This window comes from Oryza brachyantha, chromosome 8, assembly GCF_000231095.2.
Source record: "Oryza brachyantha chromosome 8, ObraRS2, whole genome shotgun sequence".
In the NCBI taxonomy this organism is placed as follows: Eukaryota; Viridiplantae; Streptophyta; class Magnoliopsida; order Poales; family Poaceae; genus Oryza; species Oryza brachyantha.
Genome location: NC_023170.2, coordinates 125,314 through 149,810, shown reverse-complemented (window position 1 = coordinate 149,810; position 24,497 = coordinate 125,314). Strand labels below are relative to the sequence as shown.

At 40.8% G+C, this 24,497-nt stretch overlaps 5 protein-coding genes across 5 annotated transcripts; 2 read left to right on the top strand and 3 right to left on the bottom strand.

The window, feature by feature from the left end:
- The first annotated feature begins 6,632 nt into the window (after positions 1 to 6,632).
- Positions 6,633 to 12,001, top strand: LOC102708458 (nicalin). The gene is made up of 14 exons (XM_006659668.3): positions 6,633 to 6,977; positions 7,354 to 7,508; positions 7,974 to 8,077; positions 8,194 to 8,260; positions 8,492 to 8,584; positions 8,663 to 8,827; positions 8,913 to 9,053; positions 9,143 to 9,220; positions 10,054 to 10,166; positions 10,255 to 10,315; positions 10,947 to 11,114; positions 11,205 to 11,306; positions 11,544 to 11,633; positions 11,728 to 12,001. The coding sequence occupies exons 1-14, from the start codon at positions 6,704 to 6,706 to the stop codon at positions 11,788 to 11,790; spliced, it is 1,674 nt and encodes a 557-aa protein (XP_006659731.2). The 5' UTR covers positions 6,633 to 6,703; the 3' UTR covers positions 11,791 to 12,001.
- A 357-nt stretch (positions 12,002 to 12,358) lies between these two features.
- LOC102705739 (SWR1 complex subunit 2) lies at positions 12,359 to 15,599 on the bottom strand. The gene is made up of 11 exons (XM_006658954.3): positions 15,423 to 15,599; positions 15,270 to 15,339; positions 14,968 to 15,039; positions 14,778 to 14,824; positions 14,427 to 14,688; positions 14,169 to 14,247; positions 13,971 to 14,090; positions 13,768 to 13,836; positions 13,590 to 13,632; positions 13,011 to 13,076; positions 12,359 to 12,853 (listed from the first exon to the last, which is right to left on the bottom strand). The coding sequence occupies exons 1-11, from the start codon at positions 15,491 to 15,493 to the stop codon at positions 12,661 to 12,663; spliced, it is 1,092 nt and encodes a 363-aa protein (XP_006659017.1). The 5' UTR covers positions 15,494 to 15,599; the 3' UTR covers positions 12,359 to 12,660.
- Positions 15,600 to 16,288: 689 nt separating this feature from the next.
- On the top strand, positions 16,289 to 17,528 carry LOC102708173 (serotonin N-acetyltransferase 2, chloroplastic). The gene has a single exon (XM_015840344.2). It carries the CDS (start codon positions 16,389 to 16,391, stop codon positions 16,983 to 16,985), a length of 597 nt encoding a protein of 198 aa, XP_015695830.1. The 5' UTR covers positions 16,289 to 16,388; the 3' UTR covers positions 16,986 to 17,528.
- LOC121055130 (casparian strip membrane protein 2-like) lies at positions 17,503 to 18,355 on the bottom strand. The gene is made up of 3 exons (XM_040526697.1): positions 18,069 to 18,355; positions 17,817 to 17,931; positions 17,503 to 17,718 (listed from the first exon to the last, which is right to left on the bottom strand). Exons 1-3 carry the CDS (start codon positions 18,353 to 18,355, stop codon positions 17,503 to 17,505), a joined length of 618 nt encoding a protein of 205 aa, XP_040382631.1.
- Positions 18,356 to 19,626: 1,271 nt separating this feature from the next.
- LOC102705455 (vesicle-associated membrane protein 714) lies at positions 19,627 to 22,412 on the bottom strand. The gene is made up of 4 exons (XM_006658953.3): positions 22,105 to 22,412; positions 21,787 to 21,977; positions 21,526 to 21,689; positions 19,627 to 20,067 (listed from the first exon to the last, which is right to left on the bottom strand). The coding sequence occupies exons 1-4, from the start codon at positions 22,331 to 22,333 to the stop codon at positions 19,977 to 19,979; spliced, it is 675 nt and encodes a 224-aa protein (XP_006659016.1). The 5' UTR covers positions 22,334 to 22,412; the 3' UTR covers positions 19,627 to 19,976.
- Between the last annotated feature and the right edge of the window lie 2,085 nt (positions 22,413 to 24,497).

Genomic DNA, 24,497 nt, shown 5'->3' with positions numbered 1-24,497 from the left:
AATTGTGAAAAAGAAATTCTTAACGATAATTATGATCCCGGCTTTCTTCGTTCTACGATATATATACCAGTCAGTGCCAAAGCCTGATGCAGTTGCCAACATCTTCACTGCAGATCCTGTGGCCTATACCCACACTGTTTACAACAGTATTACTGCAGTCTAATCCTGGGGATCGATCATATCTCGAACACTTTAGGAGCTCGGTTTAAAAATCTGTAGGGTAGGTAAATAGTTGATCCAGAGCTACAGAAGGGTAAAATGCTTCATAAGGACCACGCATACTACACAACAATTATATGTTGCTTGCTAACAGAACCACTGTTGTGGAACATGCAGCTAGCTAGCAATACAATAGCATTTGCTCAACTGCATAGTAATTGGTAAGAGAACCAGACATCGTAGCTGCTGTACCTGTACATGTTGTTATCCTGGCCAGGCCAAGAAATTAGAATACAGTAGGCACTTCACAAGGTTGTACTTCCCTATGCTTCATCTACAATGCACAATGGACCCTCGTCTGGCTTTCATTTTCAAGAGGGCAAATGGCCATAGTGCAGGCTCAATAATGCAAAGCATGCATCAATGCATGGCTCCACAATGCACATGCCCTGACCACTGCTCACTCATGCTAACCAATAATCTCCATTCAAAGGTTGGGAGAGATCTTGTCTGTCACTAGATTTCAATATTCAGATTACCTGTGGCTGTGGGATCAAAATCACAGGTTCCAGTAATAGATTAGCTGTATCCATTCCAAGAGTTCATAGATAAACCACTAATTCCATGATATATGCAGGGCAGATTAAGCTCAAATTTTGCAGCAGTGTTCATGTATTGTCTAGTCAATCCTTTCTATCATTTAATTTGTCAGATGTATGTAAGGATGGGGAAGAAATCAAAGGAAAACGATAAAAGCTGCATGCCGAGAATCCTACTGTGTAGTATGTGTAACAGCCAATCGAATCAATTCTTGGATTTTTGTCTTCAGAGATGAACAAAATAGAGAGGAGCCGGTTCAACAGTTGCAGTATATAAGGGTATCTGAATATTGAAGCAACTAGTGTTTGCATATATCTGATCCAACATTGGCCATCTTTGGAAGAGTTTGTAGCAGCTGGAGCTTCTTACATGCATGATCTCCAGAAGTTAAAGGCTCTTCCAAATATATAGCACTTACCTTCTAAGATTTGCAGTTGTAGTCCAGAAAAATAAACTCAAAGCCAGAAACTAACGTCTCGCTAACTGCTTCACAAAATCTCAAGCTCTCCCAAACAGACTCATTAAATCGAAACAAATGCTCCAAAACTGAGAAAAAAAAATCTTAGCATTTTAATAGCATCAAACTCAAGCTCCCTCCATGAGAACGCAAATGATTGAAACAAGAGGGGAGAAAGATATATATAGAGCACAAATGTATTAACCTGAAAATATTCTTTCAGCTCTCCAGCTAGCAGACAACAGGCATAAACAAGATTCCTGATTTCCCCATGATTCCCTGCTATTAAAACATGGTGTATTGTTAAACTTAAACTAATGGATTCGTTCACAGAGGTTGTTTCTGGACAGTTTTTAGTTGTTTATGATCAAGTCAAGACCCAACACAGCCCAATTGAAATCTTTGTAGATGGTATCAATAGTAAGATAGGAAGGGTTCTAAGTACATAACTGGTACTCTGATATTGAATAAGTATCTGATATTCTTATTTTTCACACCAAGTCTGTAGGTGAAAAAAATAATTAAGTTACACTGCATCTAAATTAAACTTTTGGGGTGTGCCTATCAGATTGGATGTGATTCAATGTTCACTGAAATAACATATATCTCCAACTAAAAAGAGACTAGACATCAACTAACTTTAGCGTGTAGTTTAAAATGATGAACTAGGCTTGTCTCTTATGTGAAGTACAGACATCCTACATGTGTTAGTTGTTGAACTATGGCTGGTTCTTGAGACAATACAATCCTAAAATACTTCTCTGATCAGGTATTAGCACAAGTACCAAAGTAGCTAACCTCGCACATGGTGCATAACTAGCACACTGTATTTCCTAGATCATCCGATAATTAAGTTTGCTGCTTTTTTTTTTGCGAGAAAGATCATCCAGTAAATTTGGTGTCTTTTAAACTGACATCTCACCTTTGTATTCTTGCATCAAACATAACTTGGCTAGAAAAACTTTATAAGGAGTGTCAATGTGAGTAAACTAAATGCAAAAGTTGAGTCGCACTCACACAAGGCTGCCATCCCATTCAGGGATCATCAAATCCAAACAGTCTTTGGACATCTCGTTTTATTAGGCTTTACCTCTGAAAACTGAAAAGTAGCCTGTTTGGTTCAGTTTGTCTTGTCTTGGTCACCTCCCTATAGTTTGTTTGCAAGCATATTAGCTTCATATATTTGAAATCATGTTTTTGAGCAAAAGTTTCACTCTTGTGGATCCAAGCAATGAACCTTTGCTGGCTCTGAAAACAGAAAGTACATTTGTTTGGAGAAATGTTCAGTGATAAACCGGCATCTTTAATTTGTCTCAGACGACAGATCTGTCACGTGCTATGCTTCACTTGTTTGAACAAGTTAGTACAGCAAACAAAGATGATTAGAACTTTGGAAGTACTCCAGTAACAATTATGAAAAATGAAAATCTCTGGTAGTAGAACTATTTGTTATTTCATGTGCAGCATCATTGTTTGTTCTTAAATTCATGCATGGATTAATTATGAAGAGTTTTTTTTATTATCCTTAAAATGATATCTTATGGTATCACATTTTTCAGTGTAAAAAATTGGTACCTTTGAGTACTATATATCTCAAGCTGTTAAAGTTTTAAACTAAGAAATTTGGTACTTTGAGTTGCATTTTTAAGTATGGTAAATTTCCCAATTATGGAGGCTTGTATGTTTAATTCTCTGAGTTTTTGCAAAACCGTTCCTTTTCACTCAATATGGCCCAGCATAAGATCCAAAGGCATGACGGGCTTATCGGGCGTATGTAAATGCTAGCCTGCACATAAAGCGGCCCATTCTTTTATTGCAGACAAACCTTTCAATACGCCAAGTTTTTACACATTTGTGCTCTATATATATCTTAAATTTAAAGCACCGACACAGTACAAACTAAACGAGCAGAGGTTTAATTGCAAAAGATGGTGAACATTACTATCGATGCTGCTTGGCAGTGAAGCCACATGGTACGTAACATTCATGCACTAAAAATTAGCCCCGCATAGTCAACAACAAATTAAGGTGACATGAGATCAATATATATATGCTGAGAGAGAGAGAGGTGATTAAAAGTAACAGGACAGAAAAACAGAGTCAGCATCAGGCTTAATTACTAGTTAGTCTTCACTCCAAGTAACAATACAGGTCAGGATTGGATTGGTCTAGTCGGAGTGCTAGCTGAGCTGCTTGTGCTCTTGTATTTCGTTCATTCATGTGGTTAAGACTTAAAATTAAGTTGGGTACTTTGGTAGCTGTCCATTTTGTGTTATGGGAGAGAGGTTGATTAGTCACATCCTTATCTGTTGCCGGACGGAAGCTTGAAGAGCAAGGACGGACTGTCTCACAATCGCAGCATATAGATTTATTTAATTACTGAGGTTAAACTGATGACCTATCTATGTATCCAACACAAGGTACAATAACAAGATCAATATCCCCTGGTCAGGCTTAGTAACCTGTGGTTGAATGTGTACAGTATCACGTACACGATAATCATATAATCACATTGTATACCTTGCTCAAGGATAAGCTTTTGAATAGCAAGCAGCTTACAGATGAGATGATCCAACAAGAAGAAACAAGAGGAAGAGGCATACATGCATGCATGCATGAATCGAGCAATTCTTTTACTGGTTGTTGATTACATAAGGAAGGTTGGATGGAAGAAGAAGAAGCAGAAGCAGCAGCAGCTAGGTTGTGTTTAGATTGTGAAAGTGCAGCAGCACGGGGGTGTTGCATCTGGGGCATCTGGGCTGCTGCTTCATCTCTTCCTTGGACACGGCGAGCATCACGTACATGAGGCACTGGGGGCACCCAGCCACCACCATCGCCATTGCAGCCACCTCCTCTGCCTCCGACGAAACGCACGAGCTTGCCGGCGACTCCCTGCTCTGGCTCATTTCTACTGCTAGTCTCATAAGCTAGCACTGGCACTGGCACTAGCACTAGCAGTGTATATATATATATAGTGGATTGCTGCAGCACAAGTCTCTCAGGAACATCATATATAGCAGTAGCAGTAGCGTTGCGACTTTAAGAGCCGTTTGGACCAGTCCAACAATTTAGCTAACCTGCTTCAGAGTAAAGTTTTTATATACCAACCAAGCAGCTAGGGTCTACTAATTAACCTCATGAATGAAGATAGTGCTTCTTTACCCCACATTTCTTATCTCTCTCTCTCTCAATAAATTTGTTCAAGACTTTTGGCGATAATACTAATCTCTGTAAAGAGATATGCATACACACACACACATATAGGTTTACACAACCATGTTAGCGGTTCTGGTTCTTTTGTTTCTTGGTTACTTGCAGTTTTTATACAAAGTTCTCATTAAGTACACATAGCTCTTGAGGTTGCAGGTAACATTACTGATATCTTCTGAAGGGGCATCATTATATAGTGGTGAATTTGTCTAACAAGAAAAGCTTGAGCTGAGCTGGGATGTCCAGTACAGATTTGAAGCAAAACTCTTAATATTACGTACATTAATATTTGGTTGAGGCTGTTGTACTGGTATATTCCAAACTCATAAATGAGGAAACAGTTATCACCCAAATTTTCAATAATAGTTTATCACCCAATGCTTGATCGAACATGATCTTAAATAGTTCAGTGAGCAACTACCAAGTGATAGTACTGGTAGTAGGTCAGGTTACAGGTTTTCTTGTACACCAGATCAGGCTAGGAAACGGCATTATATTGTTGAACTTAATTTGTAGAGTTTTATGTTCTCAAGGCTTTGTTGTTTTGGTTGGAACGAAGGATTTGTCTTCAGCATACATATAATTCAGCTGGCCGGAAGCGTAGAAGTAACTAGTCCAATGTGATGTGCCACCATGCAGAGTCTGTGTACCTATTTCATTGTCAGGCAGGAATGAGCTTAGTATTCAGCATCCATATGTCATATATTCTCTAGCGAATTGAATTTGGTGCACTGCAAAGATATACATGGCCATCAATAAAGTACTCCACTGTATAATTAGTTAGTAGAAGCTGGCATGCGACAAGATCAAATATTTTCAATCCAATGTGTGAATTGTGATAAGATCATAAGATGGATCAAGGTTCACTCTCATTTCAGCCAAGAAAGGAAAAGGGCCGGGCCAGATATATATGTACTACTTCACTGCTTTGGATTTAAAAATGACAAAGGATATGCAGTGAGCCTACTTATGTACCTTGATTTGTGGAGTGAGGTCAGTCTAAGATTGCACTTACATATATGGTTGCATCTTGTCCATCGATAAGGAGCAATAACAAGATGACAGAAGTCGATTTTGGTTGAGCTCAAAACAGTGCAATAATTATTTTATCGAGAGTAATCAAGGGTTGCAGCCTTGCAGGAAGGAGTAGAATTCTAGAAAGAATAGTGAACATGAGGAGGCAATTGCAGATCAATAACATTAGATGATGTGACCACCAAAGATTGAACCTTGAAAAACAAACAGCAAGCACAGTGATCGGAGGAGGAATTAATCACTTGAACACAAGACAAGACAAGAGAATAGGAGGAGATCGATCAGAGGGATCATGAGTATGACTGGGAGCCGACGCCCGCCGGCGGCCGAGACAGACAAGATAAGATTGGACTCTAGACAATTTTCAATTAGACCTCAGGCCCCAGGAGAATGACTTCTTCATCTCTCTCACCATCCTGTAGTTGTTTTTCACTAACTTAGGCCATTTCTTCCCTCATTATACATCATGGGCGGTGTATTTTTGCAAAATTTTTTGTATAAGCTAACATTTAATAAAGTGAATTATCAACTTTGTAGTACTCATAGTTAAGTTAGTCATTTAACAAAATGTTATGGAAAATTCTAAAACAAAATTTGTTCATGTACTTCAATAGAATTTTGAAACGTTAGATTCTATTTATAAACATCTGATTGGCTGTAGAATCATTCAACTGATTGAAATCATGGATATAAGTGTATAGATGCTTATATTTTGGTATAAAATTTGAATCATAAAAAATGATCAATTTTATAGTCCTTGAGAAGGTACCGAGAGATACTAAAATTAGTTTTAATGTAAAATTACTCATAAAAATACATATATTTTGGAAACGGAGGGAGTACATGGTTATACTACTATTGGAAGTACATGCATAAATTCTTATTCTACTCTATACCCTTAAATAGCTATCTTAATTATTATAAAAAAAATAATTACTATTCATCAAGCTCAAGTATATGGGTTTTTTTCTAAAGTTGAGCTCAGCATCATTTTGAAATCGAAGCAAAAGAAAAGGAGAGAGGGGGGGGGGGGGACTGAATTTGTGCAAAAGAAGCCCAAAAGGCCCAGAAAATTCGAAGGGAAGCCCATCTTTTGTTCCTGTGAAGAGAAAGAGATTAAAATCTCATCTGAAGAAGAAAGAAATTAAATTAACTCTTCTGTCTACTGGAGTAGAAGTAGAACCAGAACTAGGCTAGACTAGATCGGCATCTGATTCTCACCTCGTCTCGTCGGAGGCGGCCATGTCGTCGTCTCCCTCCGCCGACCTGCTCGCCTCCGCCTCCTCCGCTCTCGCCGTCCTCCTCGTGCTCCTCGCCTGCGTCGAGCTCGGCGACGCCGCCGCCGCCGTCGGCGTCTACCGCCTCATCCAGTACGACCTCGCCGGCGCCCCGCTCGGCTCCCGCGCCGCCTCCCTCAACCACCACGCCGCCGCGCTCCCTCTCCCCGCAGGCGCCGACCTCTCCCGCTCCGCGCTCGTCGCCCCTCTCCTCGATCTCCCGCTCGCCTTCCTCCGCGGTACGCTCTCCTCCCTGCCTCGCCTTCGATCCGTCTCTTCCCACTAATTGCTACTTGGATCGGCTCCCGCATTTTGCTTCTTTTCCTCAATTCTCCTCTCCTACGACTCCAGCCTCTTGCTTACTGTTACGCTGCTTACGGATCCTTCCTCCTTTACCACTCATCTACTACGATATGCTTCAACCCATGGACTTGTTTTTATCTTAGATCAGCTCGTCATTCAATTGTGTCGTCTTCTTATTTTGCATCAGCAATCTCTGCACCCAAAGAAAAGAAAATTCATTTTTTTCCCCTGATCCGTTAGCTAAAATTACTTCTTTTGGGCATGGACTTGATTTAGCGTCACTGATGAACTGCTTCCCGATTGCGTACTCAGAGTACTTGGCGGAGAAAAAACACCTGGGAGGCTTGCTCATTTTGCTTCCTAAGAAGCTCAACGATGAGGATGCCTCGGCCAACAGTGAGGGCAAGGGACAAGTGAAGAGTTCTCTGGCCGAGCTGGAGAAGTTGCTCTTGCATGAAGAAGTGCCAGTAAGTCATAAGTTTCTCTCTAATTGATGTAACCAATTGAATATTTCCCAGTCACCCTGTGCTGTATATTCCTTCATTTACTTGGCAACTATTACTTTTTACGAAGTTGGTTTGTAAATGCATACCGTTTTAGTTTCTTTCCGGCAATTTTTTCGATCAAACTCCCCTATCAATCAATTGTCATTGACAATATTGGAAGTAGTACCTGCTCCATGTAATTAACATATCCTAAAACTTATAGGATGGTTGCAACGCTACAACTATGCACACGGTGTCAGTTATGTCTGACTGATTCATGACATCACACCCTCACCCTGAAAATTAATTTCATTTGAAGTATTTCTTCTGGTTTTTTTTTTCATGCTATCCATTATTTTCTACTCCATATATGTCCTGCCCCGTCTTTGTTTAGCAACAGATTCTGTACTATGCTGTTAGCTAACTTACTTCCATTACTACGTGCAGTATCCAGTCTACTTCGCTTTCCAGGATGACCATTTTGATAACCTGCTATCAGATATACGTAAAATTGCCTCTTCAGGTCAGCCAGCCTCGGCAACAACTGGAGGGTAATACACAAATAAGAAACCAAGCCTGTGTCTGGCAGTTTGCACTTCTTCAACAGTATAATATGACACTACAGTGCATATTGCCTTCTTTTGATTTTCTTTATCTGCACTTGCAGTTACAAGCTTGTCGTCTCTACACCAGAACCTAGAAAAGTGCCATCTCCAACCATTTCAAATATCCAGGTAGCCTCATAACATTGGTTTACACTTTTACAGTTTGGTTCAGTGTTATTATTGTTTTTTTCTTTATTTTATAATTTGCTGTAGGAATTTCTTGATCCTTTTATCTTTTGGAAATGACTAGATGAATCATGGTCCTGTGGCTATTTGCTGGAAGCAAGCTGATATTTACTAAAGTAGTACTGTTTTTTTGTGAGATACCAACATACCTGAGACGAATACTTTGAGTTGCAGGGATGGTTACCTGGATTGAAAGGAGAGGGCGATACTGAACAGCTTCCAACTATTGCCATTGTTGCAAACTATGATACTTTTGGTGCTGCACCAGTATGTCATCAAGAAAAATGTTTCTAGCGCCTTCTTTAATATTATTCTAGATATTTGGCATAATGCATATTTTCTCAGGCACTTTCTGTCGGAAGCGACAGCAATGGGAGTGGAGCTGTGGCTCTTCTAGAGATCGCAAGACTATTCTCACGCCTATATTCAAGTCCTAAGACCAGAGGCAAGTACAACCTTCTCTTTGGGTTAACATCTGGTGGACCCTACAATTACAACGGAACTAACAAGGTCAGTTAATATCTCCAGTTCTTTTTTATATATAACTCCTTTGTAGCATCAACTCATGACTGTACCATTTTGGATTTTTGTGCAGTGGCTTAGAGGTTTTGATCAGCGTGTGCGTGAGACCATTGACTATGCAATTTGCTTGAACAGTGTTGGTTCCTGGGACAATGAACTCTGGATGCATGTATCAAAGCCACCAGAAAACCCTTATATTAAACAAATCTTTGAAGTATGTTGAGCATTTCAAGCATGTTATTGCATAACATTTAGTCGTTGTAAAGGACAACCATTTTTACACCTGTGAATTCTGTCTTTCAGGACTTTTCTGATGTCTCTAAAGAAATGGGTGTTTCAGTTGGAATCAAGCACAAGAAGATTAATGTCTCAAATCCTAGGGTATGCACTTTTAACTTTTTTAAAGATTATATGTTGACATTAATTCTCATTAAGAACAGGACATGGACATGGTACCCACAAAATACATGATCCTTAGATATTTTACTGCATTCGATGGAATGTGTTGCATTTTTGTCTATCTCTTGGACCCTGTTGGACGCACAGCACTGTAAAGACTATGGACCAGAAGTATTATCAAACTTCCATACGAGTCCTTTTGATGATGTTAAGTACGATACATATTGCTTTTAATTGATCTCTCTTAGTCATGTAGTCTAGAATTGGACTGTTGGTCATAGTTTCTTTTACTCAAATGGAACTGAATGATGCATGCAAATCTTGTGGAGGTGCATACAAAAGAAACAGAATTTTTGACATGAGAACTGTGTAATGAAATGCTTATGTCCAATTTTCTCTCATTCAGCTTCTTCATCATAACAGTAGAACTTTACTAAAATGCATGTTTCGTGACCATCACTAGAATGACTATTGCATTTATGCATCATACTGTGCTATGATATATACCCAAAAGATAATAATCTCATTTGCAACCTTACATATCTTTACTTACTGAACTGACATAATGGTATTGTTGTACTGATTGGTGAACGGCTCCTTTTAGAATAGTAGAATGACATGGAACCGAAAATGCATGATCAAGAATTAACTGGTAATTGATAATATTACTAGATGATATCCTTGTTTCCTTGTTTACTACCTACCACTTTGGAAGCTGTAATTTTGGAGCTGTATTATTTTGCCTGTTCAAGGGTCCTATTGTGTTTAGTCTTATATTTGTAGCTTGCCAAGTGATCTGCTTGCAAAATTTCTAGGTTGCATGGGAACATGAGCAATTCTCAAGATTTAGGGTGACTGCACTAACTCTTTCGGAATTGTCCTCCCCTCCTGAATTTTTAGAAAGCACTGGTGGCCTATATGACAATAGGTAGAGCACTTAATGTCTTCCTTTTACTTTGTTAATTTATCTGTACATTTCTTCTTAACACTTTGCTTGTATTTCTGTTGTACTGCAGAGAATCAGCAGGTGCTGAGTCAGTAATTAGAACTGTCAGATTAGTTTCTGAAAGTCTTGCGGTAAGCTAAACCAGTTGCTTGTAGTTCGTCATTTTGCTTTGTGCACTAGTTCATTGGTGATCTTCTTTATTTGTCCTAACATATCCTCTCGGGTCAGTCTATAACATGCAGATGAAATAATTTTAGAGAATGCAGATTATTTCAGTATTACATACTTATATTTATTATTGTTTTTTAGATGATTTTACTGTTTTTTATGGCTGGTTTTGGCTGTGTAAGAGCTTGCAAAGCTGGTCAGTGACTTTTTTTTAAGATTTGGTATTGCTTGAACCCGGTAAGTGCTTTTAGTGTGATTAAAGAACAGTTTGATTGTCAGTGTGGTAGGATGCATCTAAGGTACAAATATTCAACTGATTTGCCACTTTACATAAAACATTTCCGTCATATAGCTTTGTGGAATATGTCAATGGTCAATTTCACGTGGTTAAGATGGTGCATCGGCTTTACATGCATATCTCTGTTACAATGCTTTCCTGTTCACGGTAGCTAGTTTGTATTTTTAAATGTAATAAGCAAAGGGAATCATGGCTTCAAAATACCTACTATGATTAGTGAGTGGTAATAAAGTTGGCCCGTTGCCTCTTGCCTGGTCTGAACTAAAACTGACCAGTTCTTATGAAATCTTTTACAGAGACACATCTATGGACTGAAAGGAAGGAATATTGATGTTTTCGCGGAGAACAGCAGTTTAGCCATCAATCCTCACTACATCCAGTCCTGGTTGGATCTTCTATCACAGACACCACGGGTTGCACCCTTTCTTCAGAAGAATGATCCCTTTATAGCAGCACTAAAAAAGGTCTGTATGCCTTCTATTAAATATTGCGTCAAGTTTGCCTAGTTCATGCTAGTTTTCTTGCAAGCCATGACATTGCATGCTGTGTTGCAGGAACTGTCTGAACACACTGCTGATGTGCATGTTCAAAGCGATGTTCTTGATGGCATGTTCACATTCTATGATGCAACAAAGGCAACTCTAAATGTATATCAGGTAAGCGTGTAGTTTTGTGTCGTTTGTTCACGTTTAGGTATAACCAAATCTCACAACGGAATGGTCCAAAGCTTATTGTGTAGAGCATAAGCCCTTCTTTGCGATTTCTAAATTTATATTATAATATTCCACTAAGGTATTCCTTTTCATTAACAAAGAATTCATTTTAAAGCGACCTCTGTAAGATATCACCACGTTGAAATTACCTCATTCATTCTTTGACTTATCAATTCACAGGTTGCAAGTGTTACTTTTGATCTGCTGTTCCTTCTCGTGATTGGCTCCTATCTAATTATTCTTTTCAGTTTCCTAGTAATCACTACACGGGTATGGACCATTTCAAGTCTTCAAAAATAACACTGAAGCTTTGTTTATCGGTACAGTTTACAACTATTTTTTTTTCTTTTGGTTTTTTGAACAGGGTCTTGATGATCTCATTAACATATTCCGGCGACCTCCGTCACGCAAAGTCAAGGGGGCATAGGGTAGATTGTGCTTTGTGTATTAGTGTGTATCCAGGAACGTGATGCCTAGTTAGAAGAGCTAGACACCAGGACGACAGGCGAGACGACACAGCTCTCCACAGCAAATAGACTTGTAATTTCAAAATTTTCATGCTCTAGCCAACGTGAGTGGCTTCAGATACTGCTAAGGCAAAAACATTATTTCTTTGCATGCGACGAATTTTGACAGAAGATGAAGCTGCATTTTTATATTTTGTTACTGGTGGTTGCAATTTTGGCTAATGTGGATTCAAAGGCCTCTTTTTGCATAATTATATCCTGTTAGTGTGTGATACACGGATAAAGAACACACATGATAATAACAATTTGCTGCTGTTGGCTATCAACACCCACACCTTCACTTGCATATAATTGTACGTCTAATATGTTCAAGATGTTTGATTTGTAGCAATTTTACCATGTATTGCTGCGCGTTTCTCAGAATGTGGAATGGTAAAATATGCCTAGACAATACATTGTCGTGCAGTAAACTGTTGATCAGATTGGTTTGCTGAATATTTGCAGCTAAAGGCATCAAACAATCTAAACTGACAAATGCTGAATCAACATCATACTAATACTGGCATGTTTGGGAGAGCTTTTCTCAGCTGCAGCTCTTTTCAAAAGTTGCTTCTATCAAAATCTACCCTAAACAGTTCATAGATTCTAAGAATCTATAGTAGTTATAGATTATGGAAAATAGACTATGAATCCAGAAGCTGGAGAAGCTAGTTTTAGTAGCTTATCCAGATTTTCAGAAGTAGCTACCAAGCAGCTGCTTCTCAGAATCTAAAGCTTCCCCAAACAGGGCCCTGGCCCTAAGTATCTAGTTAGCCAGAAGAGATGTCCGGTCAGTCCTCGTCCAGCATATCAAGGGCAGGTATTCGTCGGAAGCGTCCTTCGTGCCTGTGATCTGCTGAGATGCTTGGTGATCTTGCTTCAATTCTTCTCTTCTTGGGCGTGGAGTATTCGCCTGTTATTGATTCAAACAGCTCTCCCATGTTCGCCATATTGGGCCTCTTCTTGTCGACCTCTTTCAGGAAACTGATTGCAAAGCATCCATGAACAAAATGTTAGCAAATCTAACTTAGCATGTTTATATATTAAGTGCATTTTTACATAAGAAGAAAAATTTCAAGTCAATAGAGCAGTAAATAGCCCAAAATTTCATATGATTCTATGAATGAAGATAGAAGAGTACCTTTCTCGGATGATTTTAAATGCTTCCATTGTTGCATATGGTAACCCTGTCTTTGGGTCACGGTATCTACAAGATAGTAAACCTAAAATAAGCTTATCTGCTCAAAAAACAAATCATCCCAAAATAACAATAGAACGTATTATTTCAGGATTCAGATGTGCTACTTTGAAACACATCAAATCACACTACAAATATGCCCCAGTATTATCATATCAGCACCAGTTAGATGTGTTACTTTGAAAACGTAGTTTTACAGTTGGTTAGATCAAAAGAAAGGGTAATAACAAACAATCTATGTCCGCTCTGCTTCTGTAGGATCAATTCAAATTACTGAATAAAAACAATGTAGCTATGTTCACCAGAACAAGATGAGAAGCAATATCAGGATGTGGCAAACAGCATTTTTCACAACGTCTAAGGATACACACTCTGCTAATTATGTGGACATGTTAAACAAAAGGTTCATATGGGCACAATTTTAGTTGGATCAATGCAATGAACACAACAATTTCCACTTCACAGAAAAGGAGCATCAAAGGCCAATATAAATCACCGTTAATGTGTGCTCAGAGAACATACTTGGCAGGAAGTCCAGTTACAGCACAAATAGGTTTCTCTGGATCTGTAATGAAAAATATTATCATGAGAATAGGATGGCATCTATAGTAGTATGAACTCAGCCTGTCATGCATGCTCACATTTAACGATTACTGGTAGAGGCAATAACAAGGAATAGCCAATGAAAGCTTGCACTTACAAGGAGCTGAGGTTGTACAAAGCTCAGACCCAAACAATGCCCCATTGATGAATTCCAAGTGTGATTCCCCTAAGTCAGCACAACACTGATATAATAAGCAATCGGAAACACTAAGGTATGGGCTCTCATAATGTAAAAGAAGCAGGTAAATCCACATTCCAGATGCAAACAAATGCTTGATGATACTCTGACATAGAAATTACCATCTCTTGAGCAAAATCGAATCGTAGGACCCTCATAAACAGCTTTATGAACAACAGCTTTTTTCTTAACCTCCTCCTCTCTTGCCAGGACACGTTCAAGATTTCTGATGTTGATGATCTCTGGAAATATAGAAAAGCATATTAAACAAATAGCGTCAGATAAAGCTGGTGCCCAATTACATTCTCGAAGTAGCGAACCTGTTTCAGCTGCTTCCAAAAGCATCTCTTCTTGCGTCATACGTTTTTCTTCTCCCTCCTTTTTCTTCTTAATAATAGGCTGGAGCCATTTACAAGAGAGTTGAGCAAATTAAACTCTCAAAATGGAAAAAGAATTGCATGGATTGACAAACTAATATGAGTAACACAAAGATTCTTTTGTCTATGCGCATGAGCAGCCGCAACACACTAATAACAACATTTGATACAATAAGTTAAGGATTCAGTGTGGATATGGACCTTCATAGTTGCTTCTTTCTCAGCACGTATTGCCTCCCTCTCAGCTTGTCTCACAATGACAGATGTTCTAGTTGATTTCCTGATGGTCTTCTCGGTCTCCAATTCATCGGGAACGTCTGCTTGCTTCGATGGACTTTGCTGATCTGAAGACTTGTCAGTTTTGGAATCATCTTCTAGCTTTGGGACCACCTTCTTCTTCTTCTTGACATTGGTTTTTTTCATAGTCTTCCCAGGGAATATTAGCCGCTTTTTGATAGGTAATCTGTTTCATGATTTCAGTTTTGACATGAGTCATGAGTGTAGAACTAATACAGACCACATTGTAACTTGCGTGTCAACCAACAAGTGTACCTCTCGCGTACTTCCTTTTCGGGTTCATCATCATCAGGTTCCGACTCCTGGGTGACTCCAAAGGGGTTAAATTAAATTAAACAACTTTGTGCAGTATTTACTAAGTGATGAAAACAGAAGACCCAGAACACCGGTGAAAGCTAAAAAGATTTAATATAAAGATTAGGAGGAGTGTCAGGAGGGAACTCACGTCTTCACCAAAATCACTGTCGAATTCATCGCCAGCATCCTGCTCTTCCTCGTAGTTGTCATCGTTTTCTTCCTGAGAATAAATATGAAGAAACGATCAGGAATCGTATTTGTCATCCTGCTCAACTAAGCATTTGCTCAAATCAGGGTAAGACTAAATGACGAACTCTATAGCAACGGAAGCCTAAATAAGATCTCTCTCAACCCCCCAATCCTCCCGGCCCCAGCCTACTCCACTAAAGGAAAGAAATCGAGGAATGGAAAGAAGAGGAGCAGAGTGCAAGAGGGGAGGGAGAAAAGAACCTCCTTGAGCGCATCCTGATTCCAGAAAACATCGTCCTGCTCAGCCTCGTCTTCGAGGAGCTTGGTAATCCTGCGCAACGAGGGCAGCCGCCTTAGGTTAGGTATTGTAGGCAGGCAACGGGTAGGGTAAAGAACAAGGGGAGGGCAGCCCACCTCTTTCCGCGGGTGGCGCGAGACGCGCGGTCGAGGAGGACAAGCGGCTCGTCGTCGGCGGAATCGGCCATGGCGGCGGCGGCGGCGGCGGCGACGGGGAGGGCGACCCACGATGCGAACGAAGACGACGATACCCAAGGTGGGCCGCGGCGTACCTGGGCTTAATTAGGCCCAAAATCCCCTTGAAATATACAGTACCAGCATTATTTAATACTCGTTTGGTCAAAAATATTTATCATTTTCAACAAATTTGGTCTTAATTTCTAAAATTTCCAACAGTTAATTTTGTGCTAAAATAAATTTATAAAATAGAGCAATTTTATGATATTATAGTAGTACTTTTCGTGAAGAATCTGTGTATATTATTTGTCTCATAGTTATACAAGCATTTAAAAAATTATCGATGGCTATACTAAGCATTTAAGAAATTATCGATGGCTGAAATTTAGTAGCTCGACCAAATCTTGTTATAAATGATAAATATTTTTTTGATAGTAGGGATTACTATATTTGAAAACCCAATCAAATAAAGGGAAATTCAAAGTGGAAACTAGCACCATTATTTATTTATTTTTCACCTTTAAAATATTAAAATGTGCACCAAAAAAATATAAAGAAACCCACTGGCACTGTATATGTTGAGTTGTTGTGTTGAGAAGATGTTTTTTTTTTCACAAACGGTAATATAACGATATAGGCTTGAGGAAATACTCCTACTAGTCAGTGAGAAAAATGCAAATTGATTGGTACGTACAAAATGATATTTTCGCTCATAATTGGCTCATATGTGCATTGGTGCTCTAATTATTGTGAGTAATAAGAGTGTTAATTTGTTGAAAAAGAATAAGATAAGATAAGCAAACCATCCATGGCCACCCAAATAATCATGGAGACGATCGAGACGATGATGTTGTTGTATAAGCAAGCAGCAGAAGGAAAGGAGGGCAGAGCAGAGTTGGCACTGCCATGCTGACGACGCGGCTGCAGCCCCGCCCCCGCCCCCGCCCCCTTCTCCGTCTCCGTGGCGGCGGCAACGCCGTCTTCACCGACAGCTTCAAGAAGAAGAAGAGCAAGGCGGCGGTGTCGTGTGTGGCGCAGGTTGAGGTGTCGGTGTCGGACTCGGAGCTGGCGGCGCGCGGGTTCGCAGTGCGGCGCAGCACGTCGGGGCTGGACGTGGGGGCGCTGAACGAGGTGTTCGCGCGGGTGGGGTTCCCGCGGCGGCAGGAGGAGCGGCTGCGGCGCGCGCTGGAGCACAGCGAGGTGGTGTGGCTGGAGGAGGCGGGGCGGCCCGTGGCGTTCGCGCGCGCGGCTGGCGACGGCGTCTTCAACGCGGTGGTGTGGGACGTGGTGGTGGAGCCGTCGTGCCAGGGGCTGGGCCTCGGCCGCGCCGTCATGGAGCGGCTCGTCGGCGAGCTGCGCGCCAAGGGCGTCTCCAACATCGCGCTCTACGCTGAGCCCCGCGTGGTGGGCTTCTACCGCCTGCTCGGCTTCGCCATGGATCCCGACGCCATCAGGGGCATGGCCTTCTACCGCTCCAGGCAACAACAAAACACCACCTCCTAGCCTTAGCCTGCATCTTCCTTTTCATATATAAATCTTGTACACAAATAAATATATACCACCCTTTTTTTTTTGTCAGCCATTTTGCCATCTGAGATTAATTAAGCTCATTCTTCTATATCAAAAACAAGAGATATATCGTGACGCTCAAGTTGCACAGCGAAATTAAATCATCAAATCAAATCCATTGATCACACTAGCTAATTACATTTCACCACCTCTCTCGATCAGAAGGAAAAAAAACATGAGATTTTTTTTTCTGCTTGCTTGCTTGTTGCACATTGCAGAATATATAAGTACGTACATACATGATGCACACGAACAGACGAACTGAACGTTAAACAGCGGGCGGGTACATGCATCACATCGAAAGAAAAAACGCAATAAAATCAATCGAGAAATCAAACCGGTTGCATGCAGCTAGCTCGATCGATCATTTGGAGAATGATGACAGGCAGGCTACTCATGGATGGATGGATGGAGTATAGTAGGTATATATATAGGAATAGGACTAATATAACTAGGAGCGGCGCATGGTGCAGGCGGCCATGACGATGAGGATCATGAGGACGAAGACGGCGAGGAAGGAGGCGATGACGGCGCCGCTGGTGCGCTGGCAGAAGCCGTGGAACTGCAAGCAGATGGGCACCCAGTTGGCGCGCAGGTTGCCCTCGTGCGCCACGTACACCATCGCCGCCGCCGCCGACGCAGCCGCCGTCACCAACCCCATCATCACCTGCATATATATATATATATATTCTTCTTAATTATGCATGCAGATGAAGTTACATTACTAGTAGAATTAGAGGTAGGTCAGGTGAGGTGGTAAACTACCGTGTCACAGATGAGCAGCAGGAGCTTGACGGCGGTGGCCTTGGAGCTGGCGGCGGAGAAGGGCAGCGACAGCACCATGTACCCCGCCGCGATCGCATTCGCCACTATGAAGAACCTGCAGCCCGGCCGCCCGCCAACATGTATATACGTATATATAAGCAGCTTAGGTAGGTATTCGATATATCTATCTCAGGTGCATACATGCAAGTGCAACAAGTATGTATGTATGTATTTATTTATATGCGTGCGTACGAGAAAGCCGGGAAGTCGTCGAATCTGGCGCGAAACTGGAAGTAGTTGGTGAAGATGGAGAGCCTCTCGTCGGAGGTGCCGATGGAGATGGCAGCAGCCAGCGTCGGAGCGAAGGCCGCCACCCTCAGAACCAAGTCTATCAACCCCAGGCACCGCCGGAGGCCGCCGCCGCCGCCGCTGCGCAGCAGGAACGGCACGTCGCTGCTGCTGGCCTTATGCCCAGCGCCATGGTCGTATGATGAGGCGGCGGCCTTGCCGTGCTCGCCGACGAAGATGGTGTCACTCATGCTGCACTGCCTCCTCACTTAATTCTGCTCAATATCTCTTCTGCTGCTCGTCTATGTATCTGGCTCTCTGTAGGTTGCTATATGTATATATATATATACATGGCATGCATGCCCTCTGCTATTTAGTTCTACATATATATGCGTCAGAGGAGTTGTTTGCTTCATCATAGCACTAACTGCTTATTATAATCCCTTTTTATCATTGACCTAATTGTTTGCCGGTCCAATAATTAAATGATGAGCAGTTTCAGTTCTTAATTTGTTTGTGGAGAAGATGTGTTGAGAGTAAGTTGCTTGCTAGCTCCATTCAATCCATTCCATTTGGAGCAGTTGTTTCCTTCCATTAGCCTTTCTAACTGCTCACTCACTCTGCTAACTAAAATCCGTCAAGCACCATTGCTTTCTACCTGATCGATCGATGTATTAATTACCAGCTCCCTCTACTGCTGTTAACCAGTACAGTACTAGTGTGTATGTATTATAGTCAAAAATATATCAGCTCTGTGTTGCTTGAGCATTCTGAAACTATCAGATATGGAATCCATTCCAAACTACCACTAAAAGACCAAAAACATCATCACTGCATCTGATCCCCGGGAGTCACACACTCCATGTAATGCAACGCTTCACATGTGCAGTATTTCCCTTGTTCGATATTAAGTTTGCGGGATAACATTACTCATAAACCATACGTACTCTTATATTCCCTTAGACAATATTACATGGCATTCGCTTTAGTTACGGAAAGTGCACATCACTGATACTAGATTCTCTCCCTTGACTTACATGAACCCATAGCAAAGTCCACGTGTCAGTAACAGTAAAGTCGGTCACTGACCTTCTTTTTATGAGAGAATCTCACTTGCCAGTGACACAGCATAAACTTAGGTCTTGTTTAGTTCTCAAAATATTTTTTTCAAAAACATCCTATCGAATTTTTGACATCTAAATAAAACATTAACCATAGATGAGGTCTTGTTTAGTTCTCAAAATATTTTTCCAAAAACATCCCATCGAATTTTTGACATCTAAATAAAACATTAACCATAGATGAACCAAAAAACTAATTGCATTGTTATAAAAAAATCTTAAGACGAATCTTTTAAGCCTAATTAGTCCATGATTAGCCATAAAGTGCTACGGTAGCCAACATGTGCTACTCAAAAGATTCGTCTTGCGGTTTCTAGGCTAACCGTGAAATTCGTTTTTTCATTTGTGTCCGAAAACCCCTTCTAATATCTGGTCAAACATTTGACGTGACATTTCTCCCAAAAATTTTCTCAATCTAAACGCCCCCTCGATTAGTTCATCATCAGGCAAAACATCCCATTCATGTGCAAGCACAATGGTACAGAAAAAAAAAATCTTATCCAACAATCTTGTTCAGGTACCAGAAACAGCAAACGACATACTGTACATGAAGATCCCATTTTTGTACAAACCATTTCATATTAATTTGTAGGGGCACAACTCTGCCGATAACAAAAATTGAACTGCAAATCATTTGCTCAAAACATCACTTGTAGCTTTGGGAGCTGAACAGATATGAAACATGGCATCGATGGCTTGCATTGTTGTTACATGGTGTGATACTTCAATTGAGGAAAATCCGTAGAGTGATTCATGATCTACACGATGGAAGGGAAAGGCCTCCGCAGAAAGCAGCGATGATCAAATAAAGTAGAAGTACTATAACAGCAGTCAACACAGCTCTGCAACAAGACAAGATAAGAAATATCTCAGATACAGTCAAGCAAATTATTGGATCATAATGTCACCGCGATAAGAAGAAGATGTTAGATATGCATGGCAACAAATAAAGTTATAGTTCTGTAGATTCAACTGGTAGTTCGTTATGCCTGCTGACCGCTGTTGATCATAAATTCCTTCAAATCACAGCAAAAACAGTAGCAGAAATCCTTGTTCTCAAACTCAATAATGTACCAACTTATTCCCATCAACATTTGTCACTGAGTGATTTACACTAACCCGACATGTCTCTCCCACAATGCTAGAATGAACATGATCTCATAATCTTGTATTAGTAAAGTTCCGCACCAAAAAAACTCTTGGATTAGCAAATAATCATGTTGAATTTCAGGATTTGGTAAACTATAACTAGCGGGGAAAGAAAGGAATAACAAATAAACATGGCTAAGGACCAATCTATCAAGGCATTGTAAGATTATTCAGGACTGCTCATTACAGGGCAACTTGTGACCATTACTTTAATGGGGACTGCCAGAGAGTGGTGAAGAAGGGAAGTGAGATAGTAATTTATATATACTAATCGGAGGCTCTCCTATAAGCCCCCATGTTACTCTTAGAAGGAAAAATAGCTAAAATTCTCAAATTGATCAAGAAATCTAGAAATTTCCACATTAATCGGAGAAACAGAAAATATCTTGAGTTCTTGACCATCCATGTACATGATAGATATAACCAGTGGCCAAGATTGATTCACAGAAATATCCTTATGGAATCTAACTACATAACATTAGTTACAGCTACCAACCTTGTCCCATTATTAGCAATCCGAACCACAGTCCCTCGGATTAGTATAACGGGATGACATTAATTATGGTTGCATCATTTCTTTCTGATAAGAAAATAGATCAAATGTCTTATTTCAATTGGTTTTAGTCAAAACAAACAAATTCCCAGTTGGATGGAAGTTAGGGTACATATAAATTGAAGATGTTATGTATAAGGAGGGACTACTATTCAGTAAGATTTCCTAGGGAAAAAAACTGAGATTTTTATTATGTGTTCAATGTATCTCTACTGTGAGTATAGGACCTAATCATGCTATACAGACAGTTCTAACCACCACTAGAACTTTTTCACTAAATAAAATATAATATGTTATTCTTTGTAACTTAGAATTAAAGGTATATGTTGTAAATTTGATAGCGCGTGTGTTTACACAGGTTGAAGGCTAGTTAGTATTCCCTCCGGTTCCATAATACTTGTTGTTTAGGACAAAGAACACGGTCTACAAAAAAGAACTTATATAAATATTAACAGACATATGATTTCATTGAAGATTAATCTATACATATAGTCCCAATACTTGTAAAGCAAATACTTTAAGAGTTATTCATATGATGACAAGTATTATGGAAGCGGAAGGAGTAATAAGTAATGAGCAAGAAGGAAAGGTGACATACAGAAGCTTGGCATTCTTCATCCAAAGAGCTCTCCTGAGTCTCCTGGACTGCTTGCGGAAATGAAAAGAACTGTCTTGCATGGTGGAGGTCTTGTCAACAAGAAGCGAGATGCGCTCACCTCTGTCAAGAATCTTCTCGATGTTGTCAACCATGACGGTGTGTATCTGCACAAGTTGGTTGTGGGGGGAAGATGAGTATGTATGTGGTGGTTAGAAGAGCAAAGAGTGTGTGAATGAAAGAGAAAAAGGTTAGTAATTTTGCCTCGGTGACTTCCCCACGGAGGCGGTTGAGCGTGTCGGCGCTGGGGTTGCTGGAGAAGAACTCCATTTGCTGATGGAGGACTCTGGAGAACTCGTCATTCATGGCATAGGCGAGGGCGGAATGGGCGATTCTGCCATAGTTCTTGATGAACCTCATTTGGATGTCCTCGAGGTAAAGAAAGGGAATCCGTCCTGCAAGCAAGCAAGTAGCACAGCACAGCACTCCGAGTGTCAAATTTACAAAACACCGACCCATTTTTGCAAATCTCCCGAACAGGAGTAGATGAGATGGAAACTGAAAAGAAAAGAAAGAAAATACTTCCGAAGGTGTCGTTGGCCATGCAGAGGAAGGTGAGGAAGGGGGAGGGGGAGGGGGAGCGGAGGACATGGAAGATGTAGCGATCCTGCGCGAAGCAGAGGCGCGACTCGGCCTCGGGCGGCAGCTTCTCGAGGATCCGGCGGGCGACGGCGCCGGCGTTGCCGGAGACAGCGGAGAACTCGGCCAGAACCACGGTGCCACGCGCCACCAGCGCGTACACGATCGCCATGGATCTCCTCCCTCGCTACTGGAATTGGGATTTCGATGGATCGATTGATTTTTGGGGGATCAGATTCATTCGATGGAAGACTCTTCAGATCTTGGTCTTCTCTCACTGCCGCTGTGGGCGCCCACCCGCCACGTCACACGACATCACTGCCACGTGTTTTCTTTTCTTTTCCAACAGCTGAACTTTTTTTAATAAAACATTAAATGAAATTAGTGTATTTTTAATTAAGTATTAATTATTAAGACTTGAAAATGGATTTCTTTAAATTGTTAGAGTAATTTTTTCTATAAACTTTTTATACAACACATACCATTTACTGGTTTAAAAACACAAGAAGCAGCTTAGCCCCAAGAGTGAAAAAGAAAAAGAATGGACTACATTGTCTTCTATTCAAGATTAGGGGAAAGTCCTTATTAATCCACAATTCCTATATTTTTTTTAAAATATGTACAATGCAGTAGCATCATCCTGATTGTATATGCGGTCTCCAGCATTATAAATTATCCGATAAATCTGGACCTTTTAATCCAGATTCACTCACTGATACAATCTAAGGGTGTATTATTTTTTTTTCATTTTGTTCGATTAAGGTTGTAATTTTTTTGTGATATGTCAAACTTTGCTCTTCGTACGCCTGACCTCATCTTATAATTTGGAAGGGATCAACCAGCGCTTTTGTCACGCCCAGAAATTTACACCAAATTTCTAAACAATAGCATGTATTAAATCTCGGTCCAGGCATCAGCCCGAGTACACACTATGACAAATTAATACACAGTTCCACGACTTAAAAACAAATAAAAACAATTATCTATCGAAATGCAGCGGAAAAGGAAAACAAACTAAACCATCTAATCTTCAGCTTCAGCTGGTGAAGACGGCTCCACACCACAGGCACTCTCGACGGCGGACTGAACCTTACTTCAACCTTCGGAACAACATTCTTCTGACACAGGCTTTGGCACTTGCTCTGGTGGGGGAAAAAGGTAAGCAAGGCTGAGTACAAACCACCGTACTCAACAAGTAACACCCAAGAGCGGGAGAAAAAAATGAATGCAATAGGGTAACAAGGATAGGCTAAGGTTAACTTGCACAAAAACTGCAGTAATTTAGCAAAACAGTAGATAAAATAGACTGAAATAAAAGTAAAGTAAACATTTAAAATAATCATCCACTGTCCAACGTTACACCACGTTGCAACAGGCCCAGACCGCTGTCAAACGTTACACCACGTAGCGACAGGGTCAACCCTCTGTCCAACGTTAAACCACGTTGCGACAGACTCAAACCACTGCCAACGTTACACCACATTGCGCAGGGTCAAACCAGTTCCAAGATTAATAAAATTATTAAAGGGGTTCAACTAATCCCAGTGAATCTGTCAGTTCGCCCAATAACCGCGGGCACGGCTATTCGAATAGTTTTACTCTGCAGAGGTGTACAACTTTACCCACAAGACATGGCTGCCAAGCATGTTACCATGCCCCAACGTATCACCACGATACCTCAGTACGGAAACCATGATAAGACCTTTCACCTAACCCTCCCCAGACAATCGCACCACACTTCAGGTTTCACCCCCTCCTTTACACCAAGTCGGGCAGTCCCCTCTTGTGCCTTGGTAGATCCGGAAGCAGGAGAAGCTTTCGTTACACCACGATTGCCCGTCCATACTCCATCACGCCTACCCTTGCCTGGGTACGTCGAATAGGGACAAGCTAGATTACGAGTCTCACCGTTGCCCATTCTGGCTTGTGGTTAGTACGTGTAAGACCTTCAGGGTTTCCTGAGAACCGGTCCTTAATTGCCATGGGCACGACTCTCAAAACCATGCACCCACAGCCCACCATAAGCAATATTTTAGTTGTATTAATCCACATCGGGAGATTATTAATGATTACAACCATTAAAGGTGTATCAAAGTGTAACAGTAATTAAACGATAATTGGTGAGCTAGTTGAACTAAGCATGGCTAAGCATTGCCTAACCCTAAGTCTAGTCAAATTAACCCTGGGATGACAATAATAATGAATGGGAATCAACGGATATATTGGTAAATGCCCAATAGATAAATACAATAAATAGGTTTGCATAAAACAATGCATGTTGGAATGTAAAAGCGAGGGATTTTATAATCATAGGTTCAATATGATCAAAGAAGGGT